The sequence below is a fragment of the Eumetopias jubatus genome, unplaced genomic scaffold (assembly GCF_037043125.1).
Source record: "Eumetopias jubatus isolate StellerSeaLion01/CBP00866 unplaced genomic scaffold, mEumJub1_p1.0 scaffold_8, whole genome shotgun sequence".
Taxonomy (NCBI): domain Eukaryota; kingdom Metazoa; phylum Chordata; class Mammalia; order Carnivora; family Otariidae; genus Eumetopias; species Eumetopias jubatus.
In genome coordinates this window covers 54,580,338-54,594,951 of record NW_028274814.1, presented here as the reverse complement: position 1 = coordinate 54,594,951, position 14,614 = coordinate 54,580,338, and the positions used below count along the sequence as shown (strand labels likewise).

The following is a 14,614-nucleotide window of genomic DNA, read 5'->3' as shown; positions in this document are numbered from 1 at the left end:
AGCATTCTCGGCTTCCCTAATGATATAGTGACAATATGCAGCAATTTTTAATATGGAGAATGGGAAAAGACTTGAGGAAAAAGGAATGTGCATTTGGGAATGAAGTTTTTAAAAATGGTTTTAAGATAAATCTACACTGGTTAAATTTCAAAATTTTTACAAAATCTTTGCTCCTGCAAATAAGAACAAGACAAATTATACTCTAATTAGAAGCCATGTAAAAATTAACATTTTTATGAAAAACTCACTACCACTCACCTGTGCACCCAAGTCTCTGGAATATTGTGAACTGCATACACCGTGAAGCTAAGGTGGGAATGGAGCCCAGGATTTACATAGGAAATGTCATCAGGTACATTTAGAGGCTGGAAATCTGCATAAAAGCTGCAGCAGTAGGCATTGATAAGCTGGTAGATGGACCTGGATAGTTCAGTTGTCACTTTCTCTATCAAGCCTAAGGGGAAAAAAAGGATGGAAATCAGGGCCATCTCTGAAGGGCCATATTTATTGTAAGCCATCAATTACAACTTTGAAATATCTTATGATAAATTTTAAATAAAATTTAATTAAAATGACCATCCACCAACTGAAGCCAATTAGCCATTTGTGCCTCTGTATGCAGCCTGAATTAGCCGATCGTAGTGTAGATAATCAATAAGCTTTCATATCTTCAGTTGCAGAAATCTTGGAAGCATGGCCTTTAATCATAAACCAGAGTTTTTGATTACTAATTTGGCATTCTATAATTTGCAATATTTTTTGTTCCAGTTTATTATTGTTTAGAATTACTTTTCAGACAAGGAACAGATTTTTTACATGGCTTGGAAGTACTTCAAACAAATCCCATCTAAAAATTAATCATAATAAATTTGACGATGCTATGATGCTTACCATTAACTGAACACTAATCATATACATTGTGCTGCTGTAAAAAGAGAACAGTAATAGTACCTGGTTGGGATCTGAAATAAGCCTGAAATGAAAGATTTATGATGCTTATTAAATCTCTTCAAAATCAAAGCCTTAAGTTTTACTATTAATTTTTTAAGAGGGGTTTATTGATTATTCCTAAAAGTAACTTGTCATGAAGGAAGAAAAATGAAAAAAAAAAAAAAGACTAAGTACAGGGGCTAATAGCTCCGAGTGTGTACTAAATAAAGGCATACCAATATATCCCAGACCATATGAAAAGACCTAATCACTGAATTTAAGGTAAACTTTCCTGGCTTTCGTTCTCCCAATAAATTCTCTTTCCTGAAAAAATTCCTACCTGAGAGGAAGAAGAGACTGATGAAATGGACCAGGTAGTACAGGTTGTGAACTTTGAATCAAAATCAGGAAAGATGACGCCATTACAATGGAGAAGCTTATGAGGATGATGAACGTTATCCCACGGGTCGAGTTCAGTGTCAGACCTCTTAGTGGGGCCAGGGAATAATTCTCACTACTGACATTTTGTATGCATTAATATGCATATACATTAATATACTCACTTGTGATTGTTTTTAATATTCCACTACAATAGTGTTTCAAAAGTTAAATGAGTAAACCCAAATATAAAAGCTCAATCATTATTATTTTTTAAGCCAGATCAGGACTATCTTCGACAAATATTTAAGCGATAAAACGGTTTAGGAAATGAAAAAACAGTATGAAGTGAAGTTGTGAATGGAAGCTCCGGTGCCCTCCTCGGAGTCCTTCATGCCCGATGGGCTTGGCTGAAGGAGTCTCCGGAGGGTTCGCACAGCTAGCTGTGGTCATGGTCAAAGACCCGTCGGTGTGAATCTGTCCATCACCCTCACACAGCATCTGTCAGCCTTCGACCAATCCCCGAAATAGGCTCCTTAAATCCTACAGGTTCGTTCTGGTAGACAAGCGTAAGGCAGAAAACCCTGAGAAAGAAATCAGGCTGGTCTGATCTGAATGCTATCCTTTCCCATCCTGGGCCAGAAAAACATGCGGTAATGCCACCTTTTCGGTATTTCTATTTTTCTGCCACTTCGTCCTGGAGAAATGACATGGAACTGCAGCTTAGCCCGTGGTGGGGGGAAGACGGAGAAGGAATCTGTGGTTCTTTAGTGGCACCCACTGAACTAGGCACAGGGCGGAGGAGAGCGGGCGATCTTGTCAGGAGGCCTGAACTCTGCGTCCCCGAGGGTCCTGAGCCCTACTTGGCCACTGGGCGGGACCACCAAGTGGCTAATGCCATGGCTGCCGAGGAAGTGTGGCGCCAGACACAACACGTTGCGGAAGAGCGCATGGCCTCCAAACTGTTCCGCTGCCTGGCGTCTGCTGGGCGGCTGCAGTTTGGGAGGACACCTCCCTTCGGGCTCTGCCTTCGTAATACCCTCCCTTTCTGGCTTCCACTGAGACTTGGGCAGGTTCCACTCCATAGGGTAGATGGGGGCTCCTTCCCTCAGCAAGTCTGTGCTGACTTTGCAGCCTCCTGGCACATGTTTGCTGATGATGTCAGTGGTTTCTATTATGTGAGTCATGGAGGAATGCTCGATTTTATTAAGCTTCAACGCCAAGCTTGCAAGTCGGACACCAGTTAGTTCAGCCCGTCTGCCGTCTAGGGGAGTCGGTAGTGAAATCCTTTTGCGAGGAGGCATCCATACGGTATTGGGAATACCTGATGAGGAAGATGGGCTGTATGGCCTTGCTTTTGTAGTGGTCCAGCCTGGGACCCCAGTTCTTCTCCAGACTCGAGGTTCCGCTTCCACAGGCTGACCAGGACGTTGCTCTCATCTGTCCCATTTGGGGTCCCAGACACCCCTGCGGCACACAGCCCCGCCCACGGTGGCGGCGGCTTGGCGCACTTCCGGGCCTGAGCGGGGCGCCCCCCACAACTCAGAGAAGAGCGCTGTGACCAAACCCCAGGCCGCTGAGGAGTCGAGAGAACGAGTAAGCACATCGTTAGAAAATTCGTTCTTAAAAAAAGACTGTGATTTGATGTGATTTGATGTGATTTGATGCATGCCAAGTCAAGTCACACAATAGTGCTGTTGTTTTTTTCAAACACATGCACTTCCTCATCAAGTTGTTTCTGAAGCATAAATTGCTTGTAGTTTCTAGTTGTTTTGCAAAGAAAATAATACAAAGAGCCAGGCTTTTCCTCCATTAGTCTGCAGTGTTCCATTACCAGACAATTTGGCTACTCAAAAAAACAGGCTATTTTCAGCATGGAGCTTCTTCCCACATCCTGCCCCTCAGTAGGGCTGTCCATAATTAAATTTTTTGTTGTTGTTGTTGTTGTTCAACACATGCTATTATTCACTTAGTTATTCATAAATTTGTACAAAATTTATAAGATGGCCAAATTTTTACTTAAACTGGTGTCCTTTGTTGAAACAGTCTGAGGGGACAAGCAGCATGAAAGAGCTCTAATTAAAATTCTCTGAGAAATCAGCAGTAGCAATTAATAAAACAGAAGAGTAAAGCAGCATAGGACTCATCAAACTCTGGAGGCCAACCAATAGGGATTCTCCTGAACAACAGAGGCAGGGAATTATAAATTTATAGAAACATGTTTCCCAGGTCCCCACATTGTGCTGTTGGTACTCTGAAGCGGGGAAGTAGCAAACTTCTTGTTAATTCTCAATCTTGTGCAAATGAATACACATCTAAAATAAATCATAAAGTTGGTTCAGAGATCTTATTAATTCAAGCCCCAGCATGTATTTTGGGAAATCTTAATTATTTGGATAATTACTCAAAAACTACTCTTGATTTCTTGTGCAGAAATACAGTTCTTGGTTATAATTTGCTTTTTTGAGGTAATATAGAGATGTGTACTTATGCATTATGTTTTACCACCAGAATTCTGGTTGAAGAGTACATTTCAGATATCCTCAGAAATGTACTAGGGACACAAGATACTAGGCTTGGTGGTGAAATATGGAGTAATAATGTTTATCACACCTGATTTTACTCTGGGAAAAGAGTTATAGTATCATAAAATTGAGAAACAGTGGCAATATATTTTTGATTAAAATACATTAATTAGAATCTGTGATGATTTAGCATTGAATATAAACCTTTGGGAACATTCCTACACAGTTTTGTGGGATCTTATATCTCAACCCCTGAGGAATATGGGATAAAGGCATTTTATTCCAACATTCCTAAAAGAAAGGGAGGTCCAATTCCGTATAAGCATACCTACAGTTTGTTGACTCCTCATTCTATCACTTGGACTCTGTTAGTGATATTTTTAGGGGGTGTCTATCTTTTCCTTTCTTTTATGATATTCTGGAGTTTTATGAATGCCTGAACAGGGATTTTTGCACTAGCAATTTGTTTGTTTGTTTTTTCTCCATACCCTCTGCCATTCCATTTTCCTCTGTGATGTGAAGTGGAGTTCTTCAAATGTAATTGTGTCTTCTTTTGACTGGTGGGAATTAGAGTTGAGAAGATATCCCTCTGTCCATAACTTTCTCCCAAAAACGATTAAGGCTTGGAAGGCAGGTTGGGGTTATCATCTGTACTTCACTATGACCTCTACACCTAGAGTGTGAGTTGAACATCTGTGGGTTAGTTTCCTTGAAGGTACTTAGAGTGTTGATATGCCAAATACCATTTGCTTTTGCAAACAGGAACAACTCTGACCACATCCTGCACATTAAATGCTATCATGACTTCTATGCATATTAGGGAAACTTAGGATCAAAGAATTCTCTAAGATCACACAGAGTCAAAAAGTGGCAGAGTTGAAATTAAAAAGCTGGGTTCTTTGCTCTATATCATACTATTACTCATCCACTATTTTCTGTAGAGGTGAAGTCCTTCTGTGGCTTGCAGTTTTATAGGCTCAGAGCCTCTGTGAACACTAATTATTCCAGAACCTAATCCTCCTACATATTATATTCAATTGGTCTTTCAAATAGAGTTTGAATTTAAATCTGAAATTAGTGACTTTGAAGAAAGACATCTGCTACTTTTCTGACTCTACTTGCATCAACATATAATTAGCTAAATAAAATTTTATATTTTCTTGGAATGGTTATAAGAATATTTTCAGTATTCCTTTCATTTTTATAGATCTCTTGACTTTTCCCATTTCTTTAAAAATGTCAGGCTAGAAGTTTAGAGAGTGGATTTTTATTCACTTGTAGAATAATCATTTCCATCAGTAAAAAGAGTTTTAGCAAAGCATTTTCACTTCAAAAAATATTTCTGTGTATGTGTTACCTTTATATTTGGATGAATAATTGAAAAAACAATAAATTATTTTGGTTTCTATAACTTGTTTTTTTTAAATGTGGGTTTTACCTTTTGCTGAAGTCTCTGAATTTTGATGAAAATTCTGAAAAAGAAAAATAAGTGCGAAGATACAATTGTTATTTAGAAAACAAATTCACAAAACAATCAAACTGATAATATCCAGATCTAAACACTAAAGTTTCTCTGGCATGGTAAAAACACGAAATATTTATTGGTGTCATATATCAGTGTTGCTTCATAAACAGAAGGAAGCTAAATTGTAAGATGAAAGAAAAGCCTTCTGAATATTTTAGTAAACAGTCTAGATTTTTTGACTGAAAAAAATTTAGAATAAGTTAAGCCTATTTAGTATTATTACAACAGTTCTGTATATATTGGCTAACCTCACTTCCCCTTCCACAGCAGGGAATGATTTTTTGAAATAAGTGCATTTTAATTCTCTGTTTAATATGTCCAGTTCTTATTATTAGCAGTTATTCACTTGCAAAGTTTGGGCTGCAATGAAAAGAGGGCTGGATCGACGTGGGCAAAATTATACAGACTCATGATATGGTTTCATTTTTTATTTATTCTTAGGAGATTTTAAAAAAACTGATAGTAAAACATTGGTGACCATATCCTAAATTTTTTTTAAAAAGTACTACCTGAAATTTTATTTTTTATTGTCATTTTTGTTCACTTCTATTAGTATGGTTTTATTTATTTATTTGCTTGTTTGTTTATTTGCATTTATATTTGTTAGAGGCCTAAAATTACTTTAGTGGTTTAGGAATCGCTGGTGATAAATTCATTATCACAAAACCTATGTAAGGTGATTCACAGATTCACTAAAAATAAAGTTTCAGTACAAAAGCAAAAACATTTTCTAATATCCATTTTTTTTAAAGATTTTATTTATTCGTTTGCGAGAGAGACAGAGAGAGAACAAGCAGGTGGAGAGGCAGAGGGAGAGGGAGAAGCGGACTCCCTGCTGAGCAATGAGCCCGATGCGGGACTCGATCCCAGGACCCTGGGATCATGACCCGAGCTGAAGGCAGACGCTTAACCATCTCAGCCACCCAGGTGCCCTATGATCCATTTTAATTAATGCTAATTTTTTAAAAATTTTGCTTGGACAAGTTTGCTTTTAATTAATGAAAGCCCAGTTTCTCAAACAAACTGAGGAATAATTGTTTTCTTGTAACAAAGAACTTGCTACAATATTCCTTTAGAGAGAAAACACTTCTATCGTCTTTAAAATGTAATTAAATTTATATACAGCTTTTCACTTAAAAGCATTGTTCATATGAACCTTTTCAGAAGTTTTTCTCTTAGATACAATATTTCACTGGAGCATAGTTTCAACCACTAGACTTAGTAACTACACATAAGATCTTCACCCCATCCATGTGGGTGAGACTATTAAAAATGTTAGCTTGACTTCACTAGAATTCAATTTATTCAGAAATATAAACTTGTATTTTAAAATCACCATGACATCCACCTACAGCACAATATGTAAGACCATATTTTTCACTTTGTGTTTCATTTATTGTACAAACATGTAATGGAAATATATTATGTGAGAATCTGGAATATAATTTTGAAGGATGGAAATTGTTTCCAATGCTGAGTGAGAGCATGAGCGAGAGTATAATTGTATTTGTGATATAATTCATCATCTTGCCAAAACTTACATTTAATAAATACCTAATTACTTCTCTGTATGGCAGGAAATAGTCTCTTACAAGTTGACCAAAAAATGCAGCCAAGGGAAAGGAAAGCTTCTCAAATTTGAGTTTGTTGGCAGAAGATTCATTTTTCTCAGTATTTCTTTGATCTTCGGTTCATGGTGGGTAGACACACTGTAGATACTTTGGCATTGTTAACTGCAGTTGGTTACTACACGAATTCTGAAAAATGTGCTTACTATTTGTACCAACATTCTTATATAGGTGGGCTCATGGTTAGGTTAGAGAAAGAGATGAACAAAAAATTTGAATGAAGGTCAGAATAAGTGAACTTTTAAAGTGTATTCAAAATAAGAATCTGCTTATTAAGGGGTATTAAACTATTTTTTGCCATTGACATATATGAAATAAAACTCGTGATTGTCAACTCTTTATTTTTATGTGTCAATAATCATATATAATTTAGTGCTCATAAGTGGATAAGAAATGTGAAATGTGAATATGAGTTTTTTTTGAGAATTATAATTGTTCATAGCTTTCCTAGGAAATACTCAGTTTTTCTTTGAAGGATTCTTTTGGCTTCAGCTATATTGAAGTTTTGATATTTCTAAGAAAATTGTTATTTTTGTTCTTTTAGGGAGTTTCAGAAAATGAATGTTTTAAAGATAGAGCTTTTTGTATCTAGTAATATTTTAATAGCATTAGAAGTGTTTTATCTTAAAATTAGATTTTCCTCATTCTTTGATCAGTTGTTTGTACTGATTCACTGAAAGCCGGACATAAAAATTGAAGCACAACCAAGTGGTCTTAACAGGTGGAAAGACATGTGCCCACATTCATGCATGTGGTCTCCTCCTCCGGCAAAGGCTCACATCTGTCATGAGGCTGGCTATAATCAATTGTTGTGAGAAAATGAGGACCTAAGTGGTGCTTGTGCAAATTAAAACCTTCATGTTTGTTACATGGGGAGGCGTCTCCAAAACTACCACCAGCACCCACTATCTCCAGTAATAATAATGACTCATGCAAGAAACACTATCATCTGGACCTTTATTAACATTATTTGTAATGCTCAGAGAAACCCTGCAAATTCTGCCATTATTTATTTATTTAGTTAGTTTTTTATGCATGTGTACATGCAATGAGGAAAGCTGAAGCTCAGAGATGTGAATTAATTTTCCCAAGGATGTTCAGCTAAAAACTGGTAGATATTGAGTTCAAATCATATTTGTGTGACCTTAAACTCTTTGTATTTTATCATCAGCTCTACGTGCTTATAATGTCTCCCAAATATGATAATTTGCGTTGGTGGTATAGTGGTGAGCATAGCTGCCTTCCAAATATGATAATCTAAGAGAAACTAGTTGCTTGTTGAAAGTTAACTCTCGCTATCTCGTTATCCTGACTTAACTTTAGCTATTGGAAAGCTCTTCTTTTTTTTTTCAATATATTAATATAAATTCTTTTTTTAAATTTTATTTTATTATGTTAATCACCATACATTACATCATTAGTTTTTGATGTAGTGTTCCATGATTCATTGTTTGCATATAACTGGGTTATATGCAAAGGAAAGCTCTTCTTAGCATCATATAATTCTTAAGTTTTTGAGTTTGTCAAAATACTTATTTTCACAACATACTGATGATAGGCTTTTCAAGACTACGTATAATTTTCCCATTCTGACACAGAATAAAAAATATGACCAGATTAAGTGTGATCACTTCAAATTTTTTACCTTGTTATCATTTAAGAAGACCATGAATATTAATATGTACATATAAAAACAGATTTGGAGACTACATAGTTATTTCATTTTCTTCTGTAATTGGAAGGTATAAGAATAGATATTTTCCCATTAAGAAAAATGTAATAAAATAAATAGTTATTAATTTCAGACATCAAATTTTGGTATTTATTCATTATATTTTTTAAATTTTGATTTCTTCTTTGCTTTGGGATTTTAGCTTTTAATGAATGTTTATCTGGAAAATCTTTTGGTAGGATGATTCCACTGCTCCTGAGTCATCGCTGTCACTATGTAATGCAAATAAGGTATTTAAATTTCTATGTTCATTATTACTCTCTAATTACAAAAACAAGTTCTAGTTAAAATAAAACTTATGAAATATGACATTAAGAAATTACTGATTTTTTTCATAGTCATCTATTTGAAACAATGATGATGATTTATATATACTAGTATAATTGTCCACTTTCTAAATAAATCTTTTTGAAATTTCAGTGCTGGCATATTCAAGGTAGCCTGTGCTGTTCCTTTCCATGCAGATAAGGAATGAATGTAATCACTCTGTTATGAAGTTTCATATATGTTTTGAGGAAGAGGCTGTCAGTCATTTTTCATATTTTATCTTATTTAATCATTATAGCAACCCTATAATTAATTATTATTGTTCCAGTTTTACAGAAGAAACCTGACATATTCAAGGTAGTCTGTGCTTTCCATGCAGATAAGGAATGCATGTAATCACTCTCTGCTATGAAGTTTCACATATATTGAGGAAGAGTCCTGGGTTCAAATCTCTATTTTGCTACTTATTAATCCTCTGTACATAAGCATTCTAAGCATCAGATTTTAATAATAAAATTAACATTAAAATACCAACTTCATGGCATTGATATGAGGATGAATTGAAATAAAATAAAAATGAAATAATAAATAAGTGAAACTATTTTATTATTGCAATGCACTATGAAGTATTAGTTATTATTATTATCATATCTTTCTGTTTCATCATTTGCTAAACTAATAACAAGATTGAATGGATTTATTGTGACCAAATTTACTAATCTTTTTCTTGGACAGTAATCACACATGTAATTCTACATCAGATTTCTGAGATTAAAAAAAAAATCACCTAATACTTATATTTTAAACTGAAGAAAACAGGATATTATTGCATGCTGTGGGATCATATAAGCAGTGTGCATTGCAAATTCAGCAAAAGATATTACAAAAACTGGTCTTTTCTTTCCTGTATATGTGCTTGTCCATGTAAGCATGGATACTTGCCCCTGCATATACTGGTGCACATGAGAGCCATTAATAGTCTATATAAACACTTGCCTGTGAATGTTATTATATAAACTATTCCTCTAGGTAGAATGGTAGGATTGGTTTCAGTCTCACTTGGAAGATATATTGCAGTTACAAACTTCAAAGGTGTAAGAAATTTCCTTTTAATTTAATTAAATCCTTTTGGTATAATAGAATCAAGTTTCCATCAGCCCCAAATGATTGAAATTACGTGTGCAAACACATACACAGACACATACACACAAACACACAGTACTTACTCAAAATTCTTTCTCTCTTCTTTATTAATTATTGAACTCAGGTTTAAAATAATTACTGTCTAATAAATGAGTATATTTACCTCTATTTTTCTCTGAAGAATTAGATGTAGTTCATTTACAGCATCTGTAATTTGTTTGGTCTCCACACACCCCAGAACACTGCATATATTTTTTACTTCTTCAATAATATTATCTACATTTTGCTATGGATGAAAAATAAGAAGATGCAATTTATTTGGAATACATCTTAAATCTTTTCCAGATTAAGAAAACACAACTACTTGATTATAACATGGAGAAGAAAAATTTATGAGTAATTCCTATGGAAAAAGCCAGTTGTTTTATTTGTGTGTGAACTCAATATGAGTCAACATTGTGATATGCCTGACAGCAGATCTACTTCATTATTAATTAAATTGAAAGTCATATACTCTCCATAAATAGGAAGTTAATATCCCCACCACATTTTCCATGTGTATAATCTGGACAGGACTTTAGTTCTGGGTATCACATTTGAAACTGGACTTGACAAATTAGACTTTCCCAAAGAAGAGCAACCCAACTTTTGATATACTATTAATATACTCATTCCAAACAGTATAGTAGACTTTGTTTTTAGCTCTACAGTAAGGTTATCTGTGTTAAAATCCTGGTTCTTTTCCATTTGTACCTGCGACTATTATCTAATTAACTTCTGTGGATCTAAGTTTTCTCTTCTGTAAAATTGGAAAAATAATGATTAATTATAGGGTTGCTATAATGATTAAATAAGATAAAATATGAAAAAGTGCCTGACAGAGAATAAGGGTTAAATTTTAGCTAATTAATTCATTTTTTATTTTTACTCATTCACATAAATTTTTCAGTTTATATGAGAAATCAGACACTGTACATCTTCATATAACCAATAAAATAGAAACTGAAAGGTAATAAATATGAGAAGGGCATGTATTAGTGCTATGTTTAGTTTTCATTCATACATTTGAAGTAGATGTGTGATGTGAATTTGAGGAAATCCTTAAAATATTACTAATTAAAATGCAAATGCTGAGTTGACTTGGGTCAGTGAGTAGCTAATTTACTCCATCTCTTAACTCTAGTCTTGAAGTGCTTCATATCTGATCTATTTATCTCATTTAATCTTCCTCAAATTCTGAAAAATAAATATTATATTCATTACATTCCTGAATCGCTGAGATTGCTAGAATATTCTACGTGAATTTTTCTAATAGTAGAATTAACTTGATGATTAATTAGATGTGTGGGCCAACAGAAAGTTTGGATTTAAATGATTCTGAAGTTTTATGCTTGGGAAACCAAGAAGATAGGGTGCCATTAATTATGGCAACAAATGTTGGGAAGATTTTTGATGGGATTATGATGCATGTGATTTTTGATATGCAAAGCTTGACCTTCCACAGCAACAACCAAGCAGACACAACCTCCAGATATTGGGAGATGCAATGAGATTCTAGCTCTGCCAACTGTTGGATTGAGAAGACACACACACACAGAACACATGCTCATATAAACACTAGATGAACTGTAAGAACAAAGTGTAAATGTATAGCTTAGCTCAAAACAAAGGATAAATTTCTGGGTGACAGAAATTTAAAGAGGGAACTTAAAGCCAGAGCAGTGTCTTCAACATTGATGCTACAATGGCCTGAGGGAAATATCAGATTAGATTTAGGCCTTCAGGCTTAGAGAATGGTGTTTACTGCTCAAGATGGGACAAGTGCTGAGATTTTAGACTAAACCAGTAGGGGGAAGTAGGGAAAGGAGCAGATCTGGAGCTGAAATCTCTGAATAAACCCCTGACACTGGATAGACTGTCACCTGCAAAAGGTGGGAGAAAAACTATGCCTACTGACCAAGAGAGCTTTTAAGAAAGCCTCTCTTTACCTAGGAGCTTTGGGTGAGGAAAATGACTACCTGAAAAATTGTATGTGTAGCTGGGAAGTATGGATTTATACTATGGCGGGAATTTATGCCAAAAAATTGTTCCAGAATATAGTGACAATTTGGACCCAAGCAGAAACAAATGCAAAACTGCTCTATGGAAACACTTTTCTAAATTCCAAAACCCTGGAGTTTCCCCTAATATAAACACACATGGGTGTATGTGTGCACGTGCATGCACGCACACACACACACACACATACACACACACACACAAACCCTTGTAGAAGGGGAATAATTAGCCTAAAATTTACAAATCTTATGGTGGCTGATCCACCATATGAGAGATTCTACAGATAGTAAACATGCATTAGCATCTGATTTCAAGTGATATTAAAACTAAATTTGAGCATAATTTTCATAGAGGTGACACCTGGCCAAGAATTTAGATATGACTGTCTAAGAAGAGACAATGGAGGAAAGAAAAATTGAATGCTGGGCATGTAACATTTCAGAACATCTAGTATTATGTGATAGAGAAGGGAGTTTGGGTCACAGATGGAGCACACAGTGCTGAGACCTGAGGCAGAAGACTATAGTTTAATGGACATAAACTAAAGGTAGTTGATGGTACTAGGAAACTTTAGCTTGGAAGAAAAAGAAGAAAAAGGAAACAGGATAACTATTTCCAAGTATTTGAAGGCTAAGTGAAAAGGTGATTAGATATACTGTAAGTAGCTCTGGAATGATAAATTAGAACAAATGGTTGGAAACTTAGAGACACTCATTTTGACTCAGTATGAGGAAAATCTTTGTAAAAATTGTCTGTTCAAAATTTGGGAGACTGTCCTGTCAATAGAGAGTTCCTCCACATTACAGGTATGCAAACAGGAATGTCGAGAGATTTTTGCATTACATAGGATTTGAACTGGACTACCTCTAAATTCTTTCTATCTCTGACTCTTTGGGTTAGTGAAAACTGACAATAATGCACTTTTGTTATTTTATGTGGTATATTCCAAGTCTATTTTAGGAAATAATTGATGTATCATGGACTCTGAGGATCAGCATTTTAATACTTTAGATATTAAGCATATCCTAAAAGTATTTTGAACATTGGAGAAGATTGGTGACAACTTTCTCTTCTGCATCTTTCTGGAAGACAAAACAAAACAAAACAACATATCCTTTCCTCCCCACTGTTATTTAGCTGTGATGGAGACCAAAGGAACAGCCATATAAGAGCTTGCCATTTTCCAAGTTTCATATAAACCTTAGTGAATTTCTATTTATATTTACACACTGAAAATTGCCAAATTCAATTAATGAGTTTAGAGACAAATTGAGAAGTTAGAATTATTTTTGTTCCAGATGAACTAGTTATTGCTGTTATAAATTGTTTCTAAAGATTAAAAATAGTCTTTGGAGGGGTGCCTGGCTGGCTCAGTCAGAAAGCATGTGACTCTTGATCACAGAGTTGTGGGCTTGAGACCTATGTTGGGTGTACAGAGTACTTAAAAATAAAATCTTTTTAAAAAATAGTCTTTGGAGTTCCATTTCAGTTTAAAATATAGATATTTGGTCACACCATTGCAATGAAAAAAGGCAGATAATATACAAAAATCATAATTTTTCCTGACCTCATTAGAGATTTGAGGTCACAAGTGACCAAATATACTGGATTCCAAAGAATGATAGGCCCCTCAAAGCAGAGATGGGGCATACAAAGTCTTTGACCTTTAGCAGAGCACAGGAAAAAGAGGTGACCACTATACAAGAGGGTAAGAATAAATTAACAAAAATTATAACAAATTCTTAAAGGGCCAGATATGAACTAGCATTTCAGTTTGGAAAGGAGAGTTTACAACCATTATTTAAGCTCTTTTCCATGGATGCTTACCAGCTGTCTAGGGGAAATATTGTTCAGGAAAATGAAGGTCCATTTAGTGGTCCAGTATGTAACAGATGATCAGTTGTTTCTGGGAGACAGGCACAAAGGCCTGCCCATTTCTGTGGAGACTTCTCTAACAAGAAGCAAAAGTCTTGGGAGGGATGGGGTGGCTGGGTGATAGACATTGGGGAGGGTATGTGCTACGGTGAGCGCTGTGAATTGTGCAAGACTGTTGAATCACAGATCTGTACTTCTGAAACAACGCAACATATTTTAAGAAAAAAGAAAAAGAAGAAGACAGCAGGAGAGGAAGAATGAAGGGGAGTAAGTCAGAGGGGGAGAGGAACCATGAGAGATGATGGACTCTGAAAAACAAACTGAGGGTTCTAGAGGGGAGGAGGGTAGGGGGATGGGTTAGCCTGGTGATGGGTATTAAAGAGGGCACATTCTGCATGGAGCACTGGGTGTTGTGAACAAACAATGAATCATGGAACACTGCACCAAAAACTAATGATGTAATATATGGTGATTAACATAACAATAAAAAATTTAAAAAAAAAAGAAGCAAAAGTCTTAAGCTGTTGGTTGATGGTACTAGGAAAATTATAAC

The 14,614-nt window shown here is 35.3% G+C and overlaps 1 protein-coding gene across 1 annotated transcript in view; it reads right to left on the bottom strand.

The window, feature by feature from the left end:
• PIK3C2G (phosphatidylinositol-4-phosphate 3-kinase catalytic subunit type 2 gamma) overlaps positions 1–14,614 on the bottom strand; it is a 344,412-nt gene that overhangs the window by 276,969 nt on the left and 52,829 nt on the right. Inside the window, 5 exon segments of the mRNA XM_088025563.1 lie at positions 259–454; positions 5,272–5,305; positions 10,292–10,414; positions 13,193–13,250; positions 13,252–13,268. Of these exon segments, the coding sequence (XP_087881689.1) occupies positions 259–454; positions 5,272–5,305; positions 10,292–10,414; positions 13,193–13,250; positions 13,252–13,268 (428 nt within the window).